At 31.9% G+C, this 25179-nt stretch overlaps 1 protein-coding gene across 1 annotated transcript in view; it reads right to left on the bottom strand.

Annotated features, from left to right (window-relative positions):
* Positions 1-16600, bottom strand: part of AstA-R2 (Allatostatin A receptor 2) — a 32626-nt gene extending 16026 nt beyond the window's left edge. Inside the window, exons 1-3 of the mRNA XM_070105690.1 lie at positions 15752-16600; positions 3963-4241; positions 1373-1531 (exon numbers count right to left, since the gene is read on the bottom strand). Coding sequence (XP_069961791.1) covers positions 1373-1531; positions 3963-4241; positions 15752-16444 — 1131 coding nt within the window. The 5' untranslated portion in view covers positions 16445-16600. The remainder of the gene's footprint in view (positions 1-1372; positions 1532-3962; positions 4242-15751) is intronic.
* Positions 16601-25179: the final 8579 nt, after the last annotated feature.

Below are 25179 nucleotides of genomic sequence, written 5' to 3'. Positions count from 1 at the left end.
ATTTCCTAGAAGGATAGCTAACACATCAGCTGTTAAAGAAAAAATATGTATGTGTTTCATATTTCTGTTCACTATAACTTCTCAAAATACTAAGTTAAGACTTGCACTTGAGCAACACATAAAAATCGTGTAAATTTATATTCAAAACTCACATTTTACCCGGCCAGCTTACTATTTATACTTAAGTTATTTAGACATAAGTTGGAGACAACGTTACCTTCAATTGCAAGTGCTAAAGGTAAAAGTTTTGCGACAGTCTAGTTCTCTACAATAATAAAAGTCGTCAAATCGTTAAGTGGTTTCAAAAAGACACCGAAACAAGGCATGTACCGAATGATTTCCAGTCACTTTGTTGCGACAAACTTTTGGTGATCGAATCATGTCGAAAAATTGATCCTTTTGGCATGTGGTTCTATGCTGAGGCATAGCAGTGATCTATGCTGATATACCAAATACGACAACTAACTACACAAGGATAGTCGGGAGGTTCCGGTACAAAGTTTCGGTTGGAAATTAAAGTTCAAAACAGAGGCACATACAGGGGGGAGGAGTTCAACACCCAAAAACGCAGATTTTACTTAAAATTCAAAAGACTTTACCAAGTAACATCAATATTAAATATGTTGAAAGAAGTTATTAAGGGGTCAACTTTGTATCGTTATGTGCTTTTTTATACGATAAGAAGCCTCTGAGACTACTTAGATTACTGCGGTAATATGTTTTGGATATGTCTCAAATTAATTTTAACTTTTGAACAATGCGGGGTAAGAATTTTTAATTTTTGAAAAAAATATTCGAGTGAGCAAAGGGTTTTTTTGTTTCCAAAGAAGAAATAAGATAAATTTCTTACCCTCAAGTTGCTGTACTTTTTAAAAATTAATAAAAAATAAAAACTGAATTCTATATAATAATATAAATTGATATACTGGTATTTGTTGTAATTTATATCAATAAATTTGAACAGCACTTTGTCTTATTTATACAAAGCTACAGAAAGAAGTGAAATAAACTGGACCGTAATAGCAAGCAACAACAGGAACAGCAAGAGAAACAAGCTGCAATCAATGCAATAAAATGAAATGCTGACCTAGTGAAGAAGAGCTGCAATAGTATTGCCACAAAAGTACTCGTGAAAAGTGGCGATAATAATAAAGCAGAACCGACAGCGAATAATGGTGAGTAATCTCTTTGCTATGCAAATAGCTACATTTGTTTACGAATATTTATTGACATAAATCGCCGGCAGTTCGTATTTTAATAATAGTGACAATATTTACCCCAGCACAAATGCAACTTTACTTATAATTAATTCAATTACTATTTATGAATAAATAAATAATAAATATCAAGTACGGCAAATGATGGTACTCACCTTATAGAAAGCCTTGCGAAAGTTATCGGAGAGAAAGGCATACAGCAACGGATTAATGCAGGAGCTCATGTAGGCCAACGTTTGGGCGATGACTTGCAGCAAAAGTTTGAATTTCGTGTTCGAATGATAGATACCGAGCGTTTTCAGCAGCAAAATCAGCTGATTGAGAACACATGAAATGAAAGATAAAAGCGTATAATGATAATGAGCGGCGACCAAAGGCAAGTGCGTGAGTGTGTGTGCGTGTGGAGGCGAGTGGAAATAAATAAAAAGATTTAAATTGGAGTGCAATGTAAATAGGCGAACGCATTTCAAAGTGGATTAATGGGGAATTATAATGAAATAAAGGACATTTAATGAATTGGTTGGCCAGCAATCAGCCGGCTATGATTGCATTTGTTTACTCGCATATTATTATGAGATTTATGAGATTTATATATATCAATTTGTTTTTATATGCATATATATATAAAATTTTCGTTTTTACAAAAAATTGTCCATACAAACCAGAATAGCAACCTGATTAATTGAAATATGGCAGTATTTAAATGTGCCAGTGATTGACTTTGAACCGAAAATAACGATACAAATTTGAGATATTTTATTGATATCAAGTGAGCATTTTTTGCTGAAATTGGATAAAGTCGGTTCAATACTCCCTTTAGCACCAATATACCCAATTAGGTTATTTGCAAAATTCGATTAATCGATAAATTTTCGTGCATATTTATCGATAACCGTATGTATCGATAAATATGTACGATATTATATCGAAATTAAAAGGACATGTTTTTATCACAAGGAGGTTTAGTTTCCGAAATTAATTGAATCAGTCTAGACTAGTTTCCGATTTTCTGGTTGAGTCAGAAATCCTAATTTTCCTCTTATTCCAATATAATGAATTTCAATTCAGAATTAATATATATATATATATAATTTGGTAATCTAAAAAAAAAATTATTTTAGTCCCTAGATGAAGCTGTAATCAAGTTGTTACCAAAACTGCTATCTACTCCGCCATTTGTTTGGAAATAATTGTATATTGGAATTAGAAAATGATCAGCTAGATGTCCCGTTAACCACTTGCCTCGCTTTCTCCGCTACAAAACCTCACAGACAGTCTTGGGATTGCTTAACTAAGCATTGTTTGGATACGCGTAAAATATGGACCAGTAAATAAAAACATGCTATATTTTAAAGTTTTTTTCGATAAAGGCAAAAACGCAAGCCAAGCGGCTGAAATTTGAATAATGTTTATGGTACTGATATTGTAGTAGTCAATAATACGCAAATTCTAAGAAGGACTATGCTCTGGCAGGCCAATTATCGTTAATATCGATAAAATAATGGAAATCTACGATTCCGACCATCATGTAAGCGTATTTTTCGATTGCATATGAGCTAAGCATGATGCAGAATTACACTTGGTACCATTTAAACAAGATTGGATATAAAAAGCAGCTCGAAGTATGGGTGCCATACAAGTTAACGCAGCAAACCTTATGAACCGAATTTCTATCAGCGAATTGCTGCTGAATAGTCGAAAGGTTTAACCAAATCTGCAGCGCGTGGTTACTGGTAATAAGAAGTGAGTCACTTAAGTGGATAACGTCAAGTGAAAAGGGGCATGAACGAATCGCGGTGAGCAGGTGAAAACGGTGGTCAAGCCAAGATTGATGGTGAGGAAGGTTTTGCTATGTGTTTGGTATTGGAAAACCATTCGAATCTGTATTGTGCCTGTCTATGGCGAATAATTTTGCTGGTGAAAAATACAACTCAAGAGAGGCGTGTAAAAATCGACTGTCCCAGTGCCTGTATGGATGTGGAATAAAATCATGAAAAACGAAAAAAAAACGGTGACTATTTCATCTAAATCGCATAATTCTAGCTAAGCTAAATAAAACCTTCAATCCAGTGCAATAAGAAATCTCTTTTTACTAGACCTATATATTATATATATATAAGATTAATGGCATAGAAAATATTTTTTTAAACTAATTTATTTTCATTCCACATCTCTAGTACACGTTTCACTTGGATTCACTCGTTTAGGGAATGGTACCAATATATTTTATAATTTGCTTACATTTAATTTTTTTTTAGCAGAAATGTTGAACTATTTCTGAAGCTCAGCAAACAAACCGTTTTATTTCTGTTCCTGAACTTAGACCTGATGGATTGTTAATTCTCTATGGGAAAAACTCAGATTATTTTGTGTTCTTCAAAATTTATTTGTTTATATCGTTGACCGAAATACGGCCGCAAGTGTCAACATGTTAATATTAAAAGTGCCAGTCTACAATTAGTTACAATTGGAAGACCCTGTAAATACGGCTCTGCATATCTTTATTCTTGCAAACACAACAGTGTAGCCGAAATAATTTTACTATTTACTTATAGATATATTTTCGCTAAAATTAATATTAAATTTTGAACAAAAACAAAGCTCTGCAAAAGCTTCGACGCGAGCATAAAGTCAGTGAGCCGTGCAAAATACATGAGACCATATATTTATATTTTTATATGTAGTGTGTAAATTTGCACACAAGCGAATAAATTATGCTCGCAGCGTAGCATTAGTTATACTAACCTGTACTGGCAACCATAGCGATGCGAATGCCACAACCACAACCACAACGAGACGTGTGACACGCTTGCGACCACGTTGCGATTTCACTGACATCTGTACGCCGCTCCCTTGGTGCCACAGACGCATAATCATCCGTACATAGAGGCCACTAATTGCCATGAGCGGCAGCAGATACGAACAGGCGAAGAACATCAGCTGATAGCTGGTTTGGCTGACGATCAAATTATCCTCGTAGAATGTACAAAATGCATAGGTGACATTTGGAAACGGTTCCAGTTTCTGGCGAGTTGTGTAAATAAGAGACAAATTGTGAATGTTATTAAATTTTGATTTAGTTTGCTATCGATAATATACATAAATATAGAAGTAAAAATATTTAATTAATTATTTTTCCATACTAGGGGTGTACTAAAAGCGTCTAATTGTACCCAGAAATAGTTGGTTGATGTTGTGGGTTATGAGAAATTGTGTGAAAGACTTAGAAGAAGAGTATTTTGTAATTAGTGTTCACAAAAGTCTTTTTATAATTTTTATTACAATCTATTAGAGATACTCCCATGGATTGTCAATTATCGTTGAAACATTTTTCGTAAGTGTACTTAATCTATACTAATATTATAAATGCGAAAGTCCGTTTGTTTGTTAAGCTTTCACGCAAAAACTACTTAACAGATCATCATGAAAGTTTGTACATATGCTCTTAGAGGTGTCAGAGAACATAAGATACTTTTTATTACAAAATTTATAAATTTTTTACGGATTATTAAAAAAAATTATTTTGGAGGATGTATGTTTGGAAAATAAATTTGAAAATTTTGAAATTGAAAAAAAAAAGTTTGGCAGAAATGATTGTTTGTCGAAAAAATTAAAAATGAAAGAAAACAAAAATAAATGAAAATGAAAGAAAAAAAATAATGGTATTGGTTTTCAATATGATCCTTTAGTTGAGTATTCTAATCATCCCTTAATTGATGCTTTTAAATGGAAAGATGAAACTGCTGGAATGTGCTGCAGCACTGGTAAAGTTTTACTTCTATTACTTGGTGAACCAGAAGAACCTTTAAAAACTTTATTGTTTAGTGTCACAGATGAGTCAAAACGATTTCTAAGTAAAATAAGGAAGTATAATTCTTGCTTTAAAATTACATCTTTCGGAGTTGATAAAGTGATAAGAATGCCTGGATTTTCACCAACCTTTACTGTACAAGGACAAACATATCATCAAATTGGATCACTATTTCCAGGAAATAATGATCAGCATAAATTTTTGGAGGTGTATTTTATGGGTGATGAACAAAATGAAGTAAATCGTCGTTGCCAGTATATAGATGGAGTAGAAAGAGAAATATATATATATAACATGATAATGCGTTAAAGCGCGTAGCTGATACTCATAAATTTTATGACGCTTTGCAGTATCCATTAATTTTCAGTAAACGTGAATCAGGATATCATTTCAATATTTCAGTCATCAATCCGACAACGAACGAGCCAATTCCAAATAAAAAAGTAAAATACTTATTTGATGGATTCGATGCGAGCGAAGCCGCGGGTAAAAGCTAGTTTTTCATAGATTTCTATAGCTAAACATTTTATATTGGCACAACGTACCATCTCAGTCGTTGAGTAGCATAAATATGTAAAATTCTCAACTGGTTTATGCATTATTTAATTATGTCATATTAGATTCGACAACTCAATTTATTACATTCTATTCTATTTATTATGTCTTAAAAGCTCTTGACGTATGTTCTACTTGAGGCTTTCAAGAGTAGAAGCTGAAGCGTCGTGTCTAAATGAAACTTTACAAAACTGGATTTTTAATCGAAAATAATCACATATTATTTTTTGCGCCAAGAATTTTGAAATCTGAAGTAGTACAATGAACTGATAGACGCCAAAAATGATGAATATAAGCCCACAATAGTGTTTGGTTGAGTTAAGCAGCTTACTCCAACCCTGAGTAATCGGAGAATTAAAAGAGCTTTTAAAGCGTCACTAGAGTTCGGATTTTCTTGGTTTATATAAAACTGAAATCATAACCATCACCTTACTGTGGCATCTACATTATTGAGTTTAGAGTTGCCACATGTATTAAATACAAATAGTTGTAAATAATTAATATATAAACTACGAATCCCGACGTGAAAATCTAAAGATATATATTAAAATGTTTTAATTACAAATTTAAATTTTAAGAAGTTGCCACCTGATCAGTAATATATGAAGATGAGAAAGTTTTTTAATTCGAAGATAATTTTGTGTTATAAGAATTAGATATTTTAAAGACAGGTGTTTAGGTTCAAGTTGGAAAAGGGTTGCCAACAAAATTTTTTTTTCGTACAGATTAAAGCACAATAAAATGAAAGAAAATACGAAGTAGTGTCATTTTAGGAATTGTTATTCCTTCTTTACTTTATAATGCTGCCACGCGTTTGCAAACATAAAATAACAACTATATGGCAGCATTATCAAATATAAAATATTAATTTTTTCGTCGCCATAATATATATGATGTTATATATTACATTTTGCTTGCAAACATTTTGAATTTTTTTATAACAAAAATATACTGGTATGTATATTTCCACTTTTGTCCAAATAGTTTTCTGCGCACCCTAGCAAATATATATAAATAAACACATCAAATACATATTTGAGTAATAATAAAATTATATATATAAAATTTCAATTTTGGTATAAGCGTTTGAAATCGCATTGCCGCATTGCCGCATTGAATTTCGCACATTTATTGCCCAACTTTTAAATAAATTACTCATACGCCATGGCAGCACACGAATTAACTATGCACACATACACACAGATATTTATAGTAAACAAAGCTGCGGCGCATCGAAATTAATATAGTGGCCACTGATTATGTGTCGAAATTTGAAATTAATATGATTTAATGAGTTATTCAGTGTAGGCCGCTGATATATTACCGCAGAGTTGACTTAAATAATGCACATAAATGACAAGCGCTTGAGGCAAATATATAATGAGGTAAATACATATATATTTATCTGAGTGCTTGACTTAATATGATTGTATATATGGTTGTTTATGGGCTTTTTGAGTTTTTATTTAATTATAATATTTTAAAGTTTAAAAAATGCTTTTCAAAAATTTTTAATTTTTTAATAATTTTAAATTAAATTTTAAATTTATTTGTATTTTGTATATACAATATATTGTAATTAAAAACAAAAAATTCTAAAAATTTCAATAACACTTTATTAGAAATTGATTATAGCTACCATAAAAACTTTAAAATATTTTGAAAAATGTTTCTCACATACACATTTTTTGGCTTTTCGTTTTACACGCTGGCAATATTTCCATTTATTCAATTTCAAAGATCAAAAAAGTATAAAATGAATACGTAAATAGCTTGTTTAATTTCAATTTAATTAGAGTTTTGTCCAAATTAGATTTCTGTCGATATTTCAAATATTTAGCATTTTTACGTTAAGCTTACACATATAAGTACATGCCTTTATGTATATATGTATGTACAAATGTATGTTGCATTAAATATGTTGGCAGTGAAGTAAAATAATTTGTTTTTTCCGAATTATTTAAATTTTATAATTACGAAAGCGAACAATCATTAAAAGCTTTTGTGGAAATTTTAAAATAGAAATACGTGCCAATAAAATAAATAGTCAATCTTGGCAAGCTTTCGAGATTGCTGATTTCATACACCAAACAGAATCGATTGGAGAAGAAACATTGTAATAATCGACTAAAATATCGATATATTTTATTTTATCGATAAAAATAAAAACTTATAAACAAATCCTTATTACTATATTACAACACTTACAATAAGATTTATCACTGCTTTCGACACCAAACCGCATATTTCAACCAATTTTCACTATTTATTATAAATTAATGGCTGTAAATGGTTATAACGACTTGCAAGTCCGAAAAATCGTGCGTTTTTGTAAATTTTTTTTTTTGCAGAGGCATTTTGTTAAAAAAATTAATAAAAATAATATACCCTAACAGAATTTAATACACTTTAAAAATCGGGAAAGTATTTAACAAATTGTGTATTCCCTTTATGTCGTAGCCGATGTTTATGATGACCTCCGTAAAAAGGTGCCTGGCGGCGTAGAAGATTTGTCTCTTTAATTTGTATGAAATCCAAAAATTCAAAACCATTTATTATTATGATAGATAATCACAGGTAATGATCGAAGGACAAGTCAGAGTTTTGATTTTTGGCTCTTAAAAAAAGTCGTTTTTTGTGAAGGAATTTACGTTTCAGTGTGGTTTAAAAATCGAAATTTTTATCAAAAACTAAATATATATAAAAAGGTGTATAAAGAGTTCATGTCGACCGATCTAACCGTTTCGGAGAAATTTTTCTTAGCGACTCTGAAAACAGTTGCGTTTAAAATTTTGGGAGCCGATTAAAATAAGTTTGAAATTTCGTATCTCTGAAACTATTTTCCGGATTAACTTAACATTTTTAGAGAATATTTTTAAATATATATATTGTACATTCGATATACACATATGTTAAATAAATAAATCGATTTTTTGAAATTTAAAAGTTGATAGATCCCCTTAAGAAGAGTCGACGTAATAAGCAAATACTGCGTAAACGTATAAGTATTACAACAAAAATTGTGAATTTCTATATTATAGTGTTCCAAAATATCGATAAGATTCCGCGAAATTCATCGATATGTCAAAAATATCGATATACTATATATTAAGAACTCATTTAAACACAAGGCTTAAACGTTCGATGTATCGGTCATATATAAAAAGCTAACAAAAAATTTAGCTTATGTAAAAAATAGCTATGTTTGTCGCCTTACCAACATATCGATTCATAAAAATAAAAGTTATGTCGGTAATCGGTTTAGTTACACATAGCGATATATTTTTAATATTAACCTATGTTGTTCCAATAAGCTGCCCAAAACTTTATACGACTATGAAATCGGTACGAAAATTTCGACATTCTCGAGTTTTAGATATAATGTATATCGATCAATTATGTAGATATATAAAAGTTCAATTTATATCGATAATCGATATACTTACACATATCGATAAAAAAAAATTAAAAACACCGTTACATTTCCACTATCTTCACTTCAATAATCTAAATTTGATCAATCATATGCATTCTACGAATTTTTGATTTATTATTTTAAATTTTTTTCGGATATATCGTCGATTTAAGTTCATTTAATAATTTAACAAGCAGTCCAAAAATGTTAAAAGCAAATGATAAGACTGATACCAAAATTATTAAATTCTGTACTTTGTTTCATCTTGATGAATTTCCACGAATATTTTTAACTGCACACAAGTTTATCTTTATTTGTTCTTCGCCTTCCTCTAACTATACACTCACTTTATGGATGAGCAAATATTTAGGCGTGTAATGTGAAATGTTTACAAATAAATATTTATGGGCCATACAAAACACCTTCGCTCCACACACCAAACACACATACGTACTATGTACATACATGTATAACTGTGTGTGTGAGTTCATGTAAATACAATGTTTAGTTTTAGGTACCCTGTGGGAAGAAGTGTGCTTGTCAGCCAAATTTTTTTGGTTGACAAATAATTTTTAGGTAAGCGGCAACAGTTTGAGTTGAACGGGTAATGGGTTCGCATTACCTGGCTTACCTTTAAAAATAATGAAAAAATTTAGAAAAAATTTATTAATGATAATAATATATAATTATGATATATGGTACATTTTCCACGTTCCCTGCTGGAATTTTGACTACTTTGTACTAGTTCGGAATAATATAAAGAGTGTGAGGTAAATGTCATTTGACAATTATTTCTTTCTTACGTTAAAAATAGAAAAGAGCATGAACAAGAATTTATAATGGTACGGACTATTTGAGTGCGTTTTTTCCTACTGAGTGTCTTCATATGCACGTTACACTTTTATGGCGCATGCAGTCGATAATTTACATGCATATATCTTTTAGATTTATATCCACGTCGATATATGTAAATATGTAAACTTACGTATTTACTTCATTCGTTTTGGAAATACTTGGCAATAAACGTCTGCAGTTGATGCATTTTAATTATTGGACGAAATAGTGTTGTGCAGATTTGGTACATTATCAAACACACTTTTATGGCAAAGTGACGGCACACAAATAATCCCCTGCTACCACCTTTAGGAGTTAGAAAAATTAATTACGTGTAAACGCACATATCCAAATATGTATGTATATCACATATAAAAATATAAGTATATGACACGCATGTATATACATATGTACATACGGGTATGTATATGCCTAGTATAATATTAGGCATACATATTGTTCACACCTGACAAGTCATAAAATCAAATATGCCTTTGAGTGCTTGCGAGTGAGTGAAGTTATTAAATTTATATATATAATATTTTTTTGACCGTAATATTTTTAGAACATATTATCGATGGATGGTCGCATTCGGGTCGTTTTCTAACTGTGTATAAATCAAGTAAGATCTTTCAAAAAGAGCAACTCTGAAAAAAGTGTTGCGAAATTGAAAACCGCATGTCTGAAAAAACCTCGGTTAGTTGAGTAAGAATCGAATAAAATATCGCATGCTGTGTACACCAGCTCCTTACATATGAAATTTATAAATATAATAATATAAGTATGAAACTAAACAGGTTTTAGAGACAATTCTGGGACGTATTTCCATTTGTTCTAAAAGTTTCATTTAAATAAATTTTTAAGATAAGTGCAATTCTATAATATTGATATCAAACTATTTGAGAAATCGTTGTGTGAGTAGAAATATTTTTAATAGCGGCAACAGTTTTTGTAGCTTGCTTCGCTTAATATAGTAATTTCTTAAATCAAAAATTTTTATGAAATTTATGCCTTGTCTCATTATTTTTCTTATATCTGAGCTTAGGTCATATTTCGAAATTATTGTGAAACATCATGTACTGGTCCAGAAAATTTTCATTCGATATTGCAATTCACATTTAGGTTAAGTGACTCGTCGCTGATACGTCTGTATCTGTTTTCTCATATGATTCCACAAAATTTAATTATCCATAAAATCACTTGAAATGAGAAGGAAAAGTGTTTCCTCGAAAGGAACTGCGATGCAACAATGTTTGCATGAACTAAACGGCGGAATGCCGCGTGGAAAGAGCTTCGTTGTGAAAGTGCCTCGATATCCAACGAGACCAATGAATTAATATTTCAAGATCCGTTATTTAGTAAGCATTATAAAAAACTAAAAAATATGCATGTTCAAGTACATATACTAATAAATAAATGTAAATGTGCCTATGTAACATAAAAAAATATTTATTTGAATTTAGCCTTCCAACCAAGTAAGTATATTGCAGCATTTATTGCTTATCAGTTGACTATCTAATTGTCGCCACAAATCGTTTTTTGATAACCCCATACCCGAAAATAGATAACTGGTCATTGCTTGTTGTAATCAGCTCACGAAGCGCGCTGATTTGAATACCATAGACAATTAACAATATATATATATTTTTGCTGATTAGTCGTAAGCGATAAGCTAGCAGTTTCAATTGTTTCGAACAATTTTTTTGTTTCTGGTCTCATTAGGGCGGTAAATCTTAATAACAAAACAAATGTTTATCTCTCGATATGTATGAGACGCAAATGACAATGTGCTCGTACATGAGAACATATTTGGTTATCTAGGTCGTCATATTATTCATACGAACTGTACTTATGAGGAAAATCATATATTTAGACACATTTAATAATATTGTATTTCACTCAGGTTACTAAATATACTTCCTTCCTTTATACTTGTTTTTGTATGTACCTCGCACAGCGAAAGGTATGTGCAACAAATTCTAACGGTATGGTTCAGCAATTACCCGATTTTAATTGGCACTGATAGACGGTAGGGGTGCCAGCCAGGCAATTCCACCACTGTCATTTATTTCAAGTTAATTTTGTGTAATTAGTTATTTTATGCCATATCGTAATGGTGGGATTATTACGAGCAAATTGAATATGCTTTTGGAATAAGGTATTTTTGTGCTTTTGAACGCGTAATGAAAAAGCTGGTGAGCAGAAAATATTTTATTATGAAGTTAAGTGAATGATGCAGGTAATGTTCCTAATTCAGTAAATGAATTTATTTGTGATACTTCAAATGTTCTTTTTTTTCTCCTTTTCTTATTTGAAATATAACAAATATTCCCTAGAGAACAAATCACGAAAACTTTGATATTAGTAGATACACCTTGTTCCAACTTCGAAAAAGAAAAGATTTCGAGAGAACTAATTATTAAATTTTGAAACTCTAAAACTAAATTAAAACATACGGAGATATTTTTTTCGAAAGGAAAAGTCGTACATCTGGAAAAGATTCTCAAAAATTTAGCGAGCTTTTCATGTAAACATGCTCAGTATTATACTAAACTAGAATCAGCTATGAAACTGCTTACCCTAAATTTTCATAGAAATTTCTATTGAAAAACTTCTCGTGATGTAATATTGTCGAACTATTAGGAATTTTTCGGAAAAATCTAATATACTGAGTCATATGATGTTCAGTCGGGTGTTATATTAATCGATGCTTAAATTTCAAGGATGTCCAAGTGACTACTCATAAGTCGTATGACATGACAGATGATTTCAAAGTCAGACATAAGAAAAAAGTTAAAAATTTTATTTTCAAAAATACTGGACCTACTTTGCCACTTTTTTAACATATGACATATAAGAGTAACCGTAAAATGCTATCATTAAAATGAGAGAAAAAAGTGAGTGGCGTCCATATTTTTTTTTTGTGTGGACTTATTAACTTATATTAATAATGATGTGTTCAATCTGCTAAACTTCGGAATTCGGCCATTTTTAAAATGTCATAATCTGTAAATTTTATACGCTGTTTACCACGAAGAAACTTTTTTATTTGATGTAATATTATATCTTCACGAAATTTGGCATGAGTTAATTTCAAATTCGATAGTTTCCAGAAATTTTGACATCGAATGACCTCCACGTAGCAGTGGTTTAACACTATTAGACTACTTCTTGCGGGGTTATTTGAAGTCATTGGTCTTTAGCAATTAACCAGACTCTTTTCAAGCCTTAGAAGTCATTATTGAAGGGGCTATTCATGACATATGACTTGATTGAAACAGTATTGGAAAATTGGGTTCATCGAATTCGTTTCTGCAAAATAAGTCGTAAAGGCTATTTGAATGATGTTATACGTAGAACTTAATTGTATCGATTGTACTTCATATCAAATAAAAAACATTAGAGTTTTCATAAGAATTTGTGTTCAGTTTTTTTGAAAAAAAGTCATATGCCTAATATTGGAAAACCCTTTACAAATAATCGTTTACTGTAGTCTAGAATTTAGTCAGACGTCAGCTTAAGAGCTGTATCGTTTATTTCTTTAGTTAACGAGATTCTGTTAATATATAAATACTATATATTATTAGGTCAGCAATTACGACATATGTATAAAGGATAAAAAATTGTTGTTTTGAAAACTTAGTTTAGAAAGCAAAAGAGAAGCACGCTAATGAAGCACACCAAAATTTATAGCCTAATCTTGGCTCCATGGCGATTTTTTACATCCTTAGAATCACAAACTCCATTAGGAAGTTGGAAATTGATGGGAGAGCCACACAATGCCACTGGCTTTTACCAGTAGTAAATGGCAGACTTTAAATGCTAATAAAAGTTTTGAATTTACTCTAACATTTTATGGGGTTTTAACTTTGTGCACCGAATCAAAACATGAAATAAATTTGATTGATAAAGTAAAAAAACTATAAACTGATGCTAAAAAATATAAATTAAAAAAAAACATTTGAAAAATCTGAACAAAGTTTTCTTCTTGAAGATTTGGTCAAAGATACCACTAAATTTTTCTAAATAAACACAACTATTATTTAACAAAATTTACACACAAATTAATTTTCGCTTTCATACAAAATGATCCAATAAAATTCTCCGCCATTTGAGCTTTCAACACCAGCTGCGCCATACCAAGCGTTCGTAATAAAATTCACGTGTGAAGGAAGTAAACATAATTGTAAATACTTGAATCTTATTCAAATGGAATTGCTGCATTCAAAATTTCGCTAAAACTAAAAAGGCAACCAACTAGGCAAGATGCAAAAATAAATACAGAGATATGGAAAGTAAAGCGCTAATATTATTATAAACTCTAAGCAGATTTAAATATATAATAGAGCCGGTCGAATAGTGATGGACTCGTATAGGGTGCTTGGCTGAACTACTGAATGTTTAAAATAATTTCGCAGAGACTGCTTGACCGATTGTTAGACTGATAGATGAAAGAACTGTCTAACTTTTCGCACGACTAAGTGCGGGTGAGACTCTGTGCCGCCCTGTTGCTTGGAAGCTAAGCTTTTGTAGCCCATTTAGCTGTTGCACAGTTGGCTGGCGGAGAATGAGGTGCGATTGATGTAAGGAAATAAATCGGAGAATGTGTTATTTGCTTGCGGATCCCAAATTAAAATCAAAGCACATACTCACACTGCAAGCTAAATGCGTGGTGTTGTGCTTGTGTTGCTATAAGTAGCCCACACCACACATACACACATGTATATTTGGGAGTCTGTAAAATGTTGTTTTTAGCGCTTGGAGCAATTTGCCAAAAGTGTTTTATTTCATTTTAATTATTTTCCATTTTTAATTTGCCATATGAAAAACTAAACAAAAGGTGTTGAAAGATGGCCAATCATACACATTGGAGCCAACGTTCGAAGAGAGGTAGATATTTATTTAGGGGTGTCTGTGTGTTTGCACATATGCATATATATTTTGCATGCTGCTTCTAATGATGAATGATTAATCGTTGTCGTTATGATGATTTTAAATTTTCCATAAATTAAATTCGCATTTATAAGTTTACACTCGAAATTGCCCATTATTACTATGCAGGTTATTTTCGAATTTGTGCTTTCGAGTAATTTTACGAAATTAATTTCAGTTTAAGTGCAAAAGTTTTTGCGTGATTTAAAAATCGTAGAATGTCATTCAAAGTAATTAATTTGAGTTATCGCTTATCAATATAAGCGAAATTAGCTTTAAGACTTTTATAAATACTATTTTTGAAATGTTTTAGTGTTCTCGATTATCTTTATGCCATAACGAGCAAGTATAAATACATACTTGGTGGTTTGTTAATGTAGCTTAGGGCGACTTCAATTGATAGGTGCAATTTGTGAGTTTCTAACCAACTTAATCCAATCTTAATGATTTTGACATATTAGCATAAAAGTATGTTAAAGTTATTTAAGATGCACATAGTGAATGCACAGTGTGATATTAAAACAAATTTGATTTTGTTGTTCAAATTTTCTTAGATTATATCTTTTTAAACCACATAATAATGTTCGAAATCGATATCTCAATTAGTTTTTGAGTTACAGCCTTCCAAAGTCCAGCCGCTCAATTCAGTGACCTCCATCAGTTTATTGGGTACTTTTAACATTTTTTATTCAAAACTGCACTTTCCAAATTAGCTTGAGGGATTACTTGGTGACAAATGATCCGAACACTATTAAATTTTTCTGCATGCTCTGTGCTTAGTCCTTCACAATGATAGACCAATAGGCAGGCCAAAAACCATGAAAATTTAGAGTAAAATTCTACTGCTTTTTAAACTCCACCATTTTTACAATTTTTTAAATTTTTTCGGCCGCACGTCATTGTAAGGACACTATGTACCTTCTAGTAGATACTTTTCTTCTAAACTTTTTTTTCTAACTTTCTTAATATATTATTCTCGTCACTTACCGTTAAGCCATGAACCAACGGCACCGGAAACGATATTGTCAAAATGATCACCCACAGTGTTACAATTGCAATCTTCGTCACCTTCTCGGTGCGCAATTGTCGTGAACGTATCGGATGTACGACGGCTAAAAACCGATCGACCGACATCAACACCAACGTGTAAATGCTTGCGAATGCAGTAACAACAATCAAATATTGCACCGTTCGGCACCACATATCACCGAAGGGCCAATACTCGGTTATATAATCGGTTGCGGTGAATGGTATGCAGAAAACGACGAAGAGCAGATCGGCAACAGCTAAATTGACAATCAACAGATTTGTAGTGGAATGCATTTGTTGATTGAAGAGTACGACGAGTATGACGAGCGTATTGCCGAAGAAGCCCGACAATGCGAAAATGCCAAAACAAAAGGGTACAACAATTTGCACGAATTTGCGTAGTTCGGGTGATAATTCATCGATTTCCTCGTATTGTTCGAATTCAGGTTTGGTGAGACTTTGTGTGGTGGCATTTAGTAATGCCGTTGTAATGTTTTGTAGATCTAACATTTTGTGGTTGTTGTTATGATTTGCGTAATAGTAAGTGGTGTTGGTAGAAGTTATGTTATTATGTAGTTCGTTGTTGTTGTTTATAGTTTGATTTGTTGTTAAATTAGAGCTTAGATTCATTGCTAATCCTGTGAAATTCATGTTTCAACTGTTGTTATTCTCGTTAGTGCTTTGTTCGATAAAGGTATTGTTATCACTGCTGATAGCATATTTAGCTTTGCTGAAGCACTATTTTAAATTTAAAATATCGATTGCATACACAGCACTTTAAAGGAATAATTTTTTTTTTAACTGATTTTTAGCATTTTTAAACAATAAGGTTTTAAAATTCTTAATGAAAACTGTAAAAATTAAAAATTTAAATTTGAATACCGTTTAAACAAAACCACTCTGTTTGTTTATTATTATATTATTATTATAACTTAACTTAATTTTAATTTAGTTTAATTTCATTTCGTTTCATTTTATTTTGATATAATTTTATTAAATTGTTGTACTTAATTTAGTTGTATTTCATTTCATTTTATTTTACTTTTTATTAAATGTCATACTGTTTTTTTTTTTTTAATTTAATATAATTTTATTTTACTTTATTTAATTTAATTTATTTTTTATTATTTAAATTTAATTTAATTTAACTATATTTAATTATAATTTAGTTTTATTTAATTTTATTATTATTTAATTTTATTTAATTGGTTTTAATTTATATTGTTTCATTTTAATTTTTATTGTTTTATTTTAGTTTAACTATAGTTAATATTATTTAGTTTTATTTAATATAACTTTATTAAATTTTATATTATTTTTTATATTTTATTTTAATTTATTTAATTTAATGTTTTATTATTTTTATTTAATTTAATTTTATGTTACTAAATTTAATTGTAATTTAGTTTAATTAAATTAATTTTTTTTTAATTATTATTTTTTTAATTTAATTTAGTTTTTTATTATTTTTTAATTTAATTATATTTTATTTTAATTTAGTTTAATTTAATTTTCATTTAATTATGTTTTATTTAATATAATTTTATTTAATTTAGTTTTTATTATATTATTATTATTTTCTTTCATTTTATTTTATTTTATTTTATTTTTTTATTATTTTTTTATTTTATTTTATTTAATTTTTGATTATTTTTATTTAATTTAGTTTAATTTAATTATATTTAATTTGAAATTAATTTATTTTTATAATTTAATTTTTATGTAATTATTATTATTTTATTTTATTTCATATTGTTTTATTTTATTTCATTTTGTTCTATTTTATTTTATTTTATTATTTTATTTAATTAAATTTAATTTTAATTTAGTTTTATTTTATTTTATTGTATTTCATTTCATTTTATTATATTTTATTTTTAAAGGTTTTATTTTTTTTTCTATAGCTTCTTTCGTTTTTATAACTTACAACACTTCCAATCATTGAGTTTTAAATCCAAAATTTGTTACCACAAACACTTGCTTATATACGCAAATATACAGTAATGCAAATTTTACAATTATTTTAAACGTCACTCATACGCCACCGTGCTCGTTCCTAGTAATTCAGTTAGTTAGCGTTACCGCAACAATACCGTCCTAACGCTTTGGCCCGCATATCGCAAATGAATTAACACATTTTTGCATAGAAATCGACTATTTTGCGGAGCACGAGCATAGTTGAGTGAAATAAGCACATGCCCGCGCCACTACACCCACACAAACACACACATAGTACATACACATACACTCAGTACCACGATGATCCTCAAATGACTCAACTCGACGTTTTGGTTATGCGCTCAGTTAGACACACATGACGACGGCGGCGAGTTTATCTTCACTTTGACATTGAAAGTGTTGCTCATTTTTCATGCGCTTCAATAAACCGAAATAACAATATCCAATTAAGCACGCACACAAGCACACCTATATACCATACATAATATAAAAATATTGCATATATATATATATATATCGACATCTATGTATGTACATATATATAACAACCGTTGAAAGGTGAGCGAATGAGGTGTGAATAAATTGCGGCAGCACATAGCAGACGCCAGCGAAAAATTCAATTAGAATTGATGAAAGCGCATAAAATGCACACAGGCACACACATCATACACACGCGCGGCATGTGTGTTAAAAACCCGAATTATGCAGTGAAAAGTGAGTTTTGTTTACCATTTATTGATAAATGCACACACACACCTATTCACATATAGGTACATACAAAAATGATATGTACGTTTGTGTTGGCTTCACTGTATTGTTGCTTTAAAGCATCTCAGCAATGTCAATGGCATTGTCCTTTAGAAAATCCCGCTTAATAAAATAGAATTGTATAGTAAAGTCAATGACATCAAGATATCAAGTCGATTCAGCACAAATACGCAAATCCCTGCAAACACACAGACACACGCATACAAGCATACAAGTAGTAATCAAAGCAAGTAATTGCCACTTTCGAGACGAATTGTCTAATTTGCTGTTATATGAGATCGGCGTTATGAATATGAAGCTGAGAAAAATGAGAGAAATGATTGTTAGAAAATAATAATGTATGGTTTTGTGAAAACAAAAGCAACAAATAAGTGAGAAATTGTTGCATGTAGTGACTACGTCTGTGGAACAGTTTAAATATGGTATATGTATGCTAGTGAAAGCCCGATGAGAGAAATATATAACTAATTTAAGTCGATCAAATAGAATAGTAGTAGTTAATAGATACTAGTTAATATTTAAAATAATAAAAAAAACTTAACTTCGGTTGCACCCAAACCATCTTATCCTTCACAAATATAAAAGTTTCTATAAAAGAATTTTATCGGTCAGTTTGTATGGCAGCTACATACTTGTATATGTATGCTATAGTAATCCGATCTAAACAATTTTTTCGGTGATATCACCATTGGCTTAAATAATCACCCATGCCAAATTTTTTCAAGAATCGAATTTCGAATGAAAAATACTTCCATACAAGCACTAGATACCGCTCGTTCAACTGGTATAGCTGCTTATTAATCATGACTAGTCAATTTCAATTAATGAGTAAGACATTTTACTGTTCGTTAGATCATAAGGTTTATATTTGAGTTATATATGTGTGTTTGATTTATTAAATTATGTACAAAGATAAAATGAACTAATTTTTACACAAAAAAAAAAAAAACATCGCGTATACGCAATGGCGATCCTCCAAGATCGTCTGATTCCAAAGCCATGCCACTAGCAATTTTCGTTTGTTCTTGTTTGTCACTGCAAATTTTTTAACCATCTCCGTTACAGTTGTAAGTAATAACACGTGGTTTGTTAAGCAAAAATTTTATAATATTCTGAAAATGTGTCATTCACTGTAAACCCTACACACGCCTAACGCAGCCAAAAGTCACTTTTTATTGAATGAGCTTCTATATTGCTCATTTTATTCTAGTATGAAAGCGACAATTTATATTTACATATATCATTTCGAAACACCCATTTTGTGATTGCAACAGTTGAAAAGATCAACACTCTATGCTAAATTGCATATATGTTTGAATAGGGATTAATTGCATTGCTCTTATATTATTTAACGCCACGCTGTAATCAATGCTCATAAGTATGTATATACAAGCGTATGCATATATGCATGTATGTACAACTGTGCCGAATCTATTATTACATTATGCGTTTAAAAAATCTCCAACGTGTATGCATATTTACTCATATATAGATTACATATATACGAGGGCAGTCCGATAACTAATTAGCTTGCTATACCAGTCCATAGCCCAACTGTCTCCAGATACACGTGCTGTATTTCTTAGCAAAATATAAACATATTTTAATCGAAAGGTGATTTTATTCCTGTTTTTGATTGGTGACCATGTAAAGTCAGTCAACGCGAAGGTAAATCGATTTTTAATCTATCGCAAGCCCGTGCTCTGAATACGGCTACTACGAAAGATCATGTGATCAGAATCTACAGTCTCTAGTTCACAAACCCTGTTCATGATCCGCGAGTTTTCTTTGTTGGTAGGCATCTCAAAAGGCCGCATGGAACATATTCGCACGAAATATTGAGCATGAGAAAATTGTCAGCGGGGTGGCTGTCACGTTCACAACGGTGCCATTATTCAAAATTTTCGTTTTTTTGGTAGGTGAAGTACTTGTTGAACCACCCTCGTATGTGTAGAGGTGCTTTAGGACGGGTGTAGTTCACTACTAAATAGCAGAAATAGCAATATTAATATCCATAACTCAACTGCCTATGTGTAATAACCAATATCAAATATCAAATTTGCAATATGCAATATCCAATATACGATATACAATATCCAGCATCAAATATCCAACACCAATATAATCGTTACAGTTACTTTTCGGAAAGTTGAAGTGAACGACATTTAGTGACACAGAATTGCGGTTAGAAGGACTCTGATCTAGGCATATTACCCTAAAGCTACATTATGGGGCATCGTTCTATTTCAGAACGTAAGCCATAGAGAAGAGTTAAGTATACATTACGAAACAGCCGGACTTTCAAAAAATCTTCAAGCTAATTTTTTTTCGTCTCTATTTTACTTTTACTTCTCAAGACACAGATAGTCGAGAAGGTACAAAAAAAAATTTAGGCGGAAAGCAGCCTGCCCTAAAACGCATACCATATATGTGTACTTATATAATATACTATATACAATAATATAAGTATATACTATATAAGTAAATATGCTTGCGTTTGTCTAAAGATGTTGCTTAACAAGGCTAGCTAGTCAGAAAAAACGAAACTGAAGCCAATCTTTTCAAATGTCAACAGACAAGTGGCGTCACAATACTCGGCGACAACAACCAGAAGAACACCACAGATGAAACCACGAGGCTATGGAGGCGCGCACAGTGCACGAATCAAGGCAAGACAGATGCGCGGGCGGCTTGCTAAAACGATAAAGATTATAATGCTGGTAACGGCAGCCAAACTTCAAGCCAAAAATAGGGCGACATATTGTCACCACAACACTGATGGCAGAAGCGAAATCAACAACAACCGAACAAGCGAGCGAACGAGTGACCAGGCATACGAATGCAAGTAGCGAATTTATATTTTACACACGTTGCACAAGAAAAAAGCAATGCAAGCGTTTCTTAGCCGGTACACTATCGAATTTTCCCACACACTGAACGCCCTCAGCACAAGACTAGGAGACAAAAATATTTGTTTACTTCGCGCTACCGGCAGGTGTTGACGTTTGCTTTCGCTTTCTTTTTTTGTTTATACCGTTGGAATTTTCTGGAAAAAGATTTCGACACAAACAATTCGACTTTCGATACGATTTTCGAGTTCAAACTGCACACGTTCATCTCCAGCGCACAACTGATGAGCTGTGGTTGCCACGGACGTGGCGCGAGGCTCACATTAGACCGCCGCCACGGAGCCGCTACAATCACACAAACCTACTGCAGGGGCATGCCACCAAGTGTGGGCATGTTTGGCTACACTAATCGAGCTGACTGCGCTGTTGACTTCGCAATTACTATTGTAGTTGTTGCTATTTCGTTGATTGCCAGTATTTGAGTGTTTTGCTGTTCGCTTGGTTTACAGCTTGTTGCCGCCTTAGATGACTGTCTGGCTGTTTAGCTGTCGTGCTGGCTAATATGGCATATGCGCGCTCAAATGTGTCGCACAGCGTTTCATCGTCAATTGGCAGTGTGGTGGGTTGGTATGCGTTATAAAAAAAGAAGTAAAAATCTAATAGCAAACAACAAATTAAGCCACGGAGCAGAAGTCACAACAAGTATGGCAGTAATGAACACAACAAGCGTACGCAATAACAATCATGAGTATGAGTTATAATAAAAGCACGAAATTGTGCATCAAGCAGCAGAAGCAGACGAGGAGCCGTCATAACATCCAAATTGTCCACAGCAGCGCAGAAAGTTACAAATGTTACAAGCACAGCGCCTAAAACCGTATAGTTTTACTTTTCTTTTTGAGGTGGTGGACATGGTCGAAGCGTCAGTCAATGCTATCAGCAGCTGCCAAACATTGTCTCGTTCGTTTGTTGACACAGTTAGCATAAACGGCCAGCCACTGGGGTATCACTTTGGGCTATAGAGTCGCCGACAGTATCGGTTGGCAATGATCTAGCAAAGCTTTTGATGTTTCCATTATTTGTAGTTGTTGCTCTGGTACATACTTTAGCGCTTATTTTTACTGATTAAATTTGACCATAACATGGTGTGAGTTTTTAGTTGTGTCTAGGTAGAACAAATAATATATTTTTATTCTTTTCGTAATACTCATTCCAGGAATATTTGGGAAACCTCTCACACCAAATTCGATTGAAATTGGTTAGGCAATTCCTGAGATATATAATTTCATCTAAAGGCGGGCGGTACCACGCCCTTTGCCTAATTTTTACACCTACTTCTGTAAGGCTCGCCCTTGGCATCATGGTTGTTAAATTAAATGTTTGTGCTACATTTAATCAGTGGCTTATTGCACTTTTAGTAGTTTTCAACATAATGTTTATTATCTGATTTATACTGTGAAAATAGTGTGCTAAATAAACTTTTTCTCAGCAAGTTTTAGCTTTGAAAGATATGTATAGAAAACCATTTAGGAGGTGGTGCCATGCCTACTTAAATAAAAAAAAATTAGCCAGCAGGTGTCCCATAATACTACGATCCCTTTACCAAATTACAGTTTTGTATCTTAATTTACTGTTTAGTTATGGCGCTTTATAAATTTGGGTTTAATTGCATTTTGTGGGCATGGCAATAACGCCCATCTGCAATACTACTCTTCCTTGATTTATTGGGGATCTCGCGACGACTGCATCGAAATAGCAATTTTGATAAAAATTCGTTTAAAGTTTTAAGCTGAGACTAAACCACGAAACTGAAAGAAGCTATAACTCTGAAAATGTTGTATAATAATTTGAAAAATTCTGTTAAAGACTTGAAACGAAACTATCAAAATATGACTAACATATTAATCAGACAACTTTTGTCAAGAATATCCCTTTAAACCTTTTAAAACTTTCCCACTCTTGCGGATAACATCTTCGGTCAGTTATTTTTTTCTCGAATAAGTACTAGGATCCGCTAATATGCTTTGTGTTTCTTTCCTGAAAAAATTTGTGTTATTTATTATAGCATTACAATATAAAGTTTGTGTAAATTAAAAAAAACAATTCTTTAAATACCCAAATACACTGTGGATAGTGGTAGGCAATCTCAAGCTGAATTGATTTGAGTTCATGGTTGAGCTGCCGGATTGTGTAGTAGACACAGTTCTAGTTAGAGCCGATTTCTCAATGTCTGGTTAAACGCTTAACCAGAACTTTATTGGCAACATATTGAGAAATAGTTTTCTCGATATCTGGTGAGCAAACATCTGTCAGTTAAATTCTGGTAAAGTTTATCGAAAGAAGGAGTCTTGGTTAGTTTCTAACCAGAACATGAAATGAAAGCTATCAGCTGTAAAATCTAGGTATAAGATCATTGGTGTTTAGACAAATAATCTTTTGTCACCAAATATTATGTATATTTGCATTCATACTTGTATATGTATATAACATACAAAACAGGGGCATTAACATTTAAATTTCCAAATGTAATATAAATGTTGCATTGAAATCGAGCGCTGTTATAACCATTAAAGGAATTTTAAAATGAAAAGAAATGCGTATCAGTGAACTGTTACGGAAAAGAGCACAACACCCGAGCACGAGCGGCATGGTCTCTACGTCTTTCCTGCTCGTCTCCTCACTTATGAAAACCAGTTTGACCGGCAAAAAGAGCTCTCGTCTGAACATGCACATACAAGGCTCATACGTTTACACAGTTTTGCGTGTTCACAATGCAAGTTTTGTGAACTGTTTTCGCCACGCACTCAAAATAAGCAACCGATCTGTAGGTAAACTAACCACAAGGTATCATCCAGTTAAGCTAACAGCAGTTAAGGATAATATTAACCAATTATTATTATAATCAAATTAAGAAAACGACCCGTAGAGTGCTAGCGTGTAAAGAGCAATTTAGATATGAGTAAGAAGGTGTAAGTTCGGATTATGCGCAATAAAGCATTAGTTTGTTGGATGTAAAAATAAAGATAAGTGTATAGCCATTAAATTGGCACTTTTATTCCAGTGATTGAACTCAATATAGAATTTCAAGGTAGATGATTTATCAAGAAATTCGTTGCAATATCATAAATTCATATCCACCATAAGCTAGGACAGTATCACCTAATATGTTTAAACTCGACTTCCACGAAAATCGTACATCGCGGAGATTTGATATTAAGAAGATTATAAATAAACTATTAAGCATTTTATTCTGCAGTAACCGTAACATGTTTTCGAAGCGATACTTCACTTAATTGGTTTACATTCACTGCTTGCGAGTTAGGTTCAAATAACATATTAACACCAACGCACCGAATTATGAATTGAAAAAGGTCAGTGAACACTTCCAACGCAGATGTAATCTCGCTGCAACTACGGAGAATGTTGAAAGAAATCGCTGAATGCTATGCTCATTGGAAGGTGAATAGCCCCAAATCTAATTCATAATTTCGCCGAAGTAGAAATACCAGCGAGGGCAATGAGCTCAAAGGTGAGCCAGGATAAGCGTAATATGTGGGTGGTCCTCCTTTAAAAGAGAATGAGTTGAGTGTTTGCTGTTATTAGGTGAAGCGCACTACTTGCCGCAAGCTACCTACTCTGGTATTAAGCTACACATGGGCGAGTATGTTTGGCTAAATATATATATATATACACCATATATGGTATATATGTATGTGTGTTGGCAGTTTTTACGATCCAGCGCATTAAGCTAGTGCTATAATTAAGTGCTGGCATTGCAGCGAAATAAATTAAATTCATATTTTAGATCCG

Source organism: Bactrocera oleae, chromosome 2, assembly GCF_042242935.1.
Source record: "Bactrocera oleae isolate idBacOlea1 chromosome 2, idBacOlea1, whole genome shotgun sequence".
Classification (NCBI taxonomy): Eukaryota; Metazoa; Arthropoda; class Insecta; order Diptera; family Tephritidae; genus Bactrocera; species Bactrocera oleae.
The sequence above is the reverse complement of the archived record's forward strand: the minus strand, read 5'-3'. Positions and strand labels throughout refer to the sequence as shown.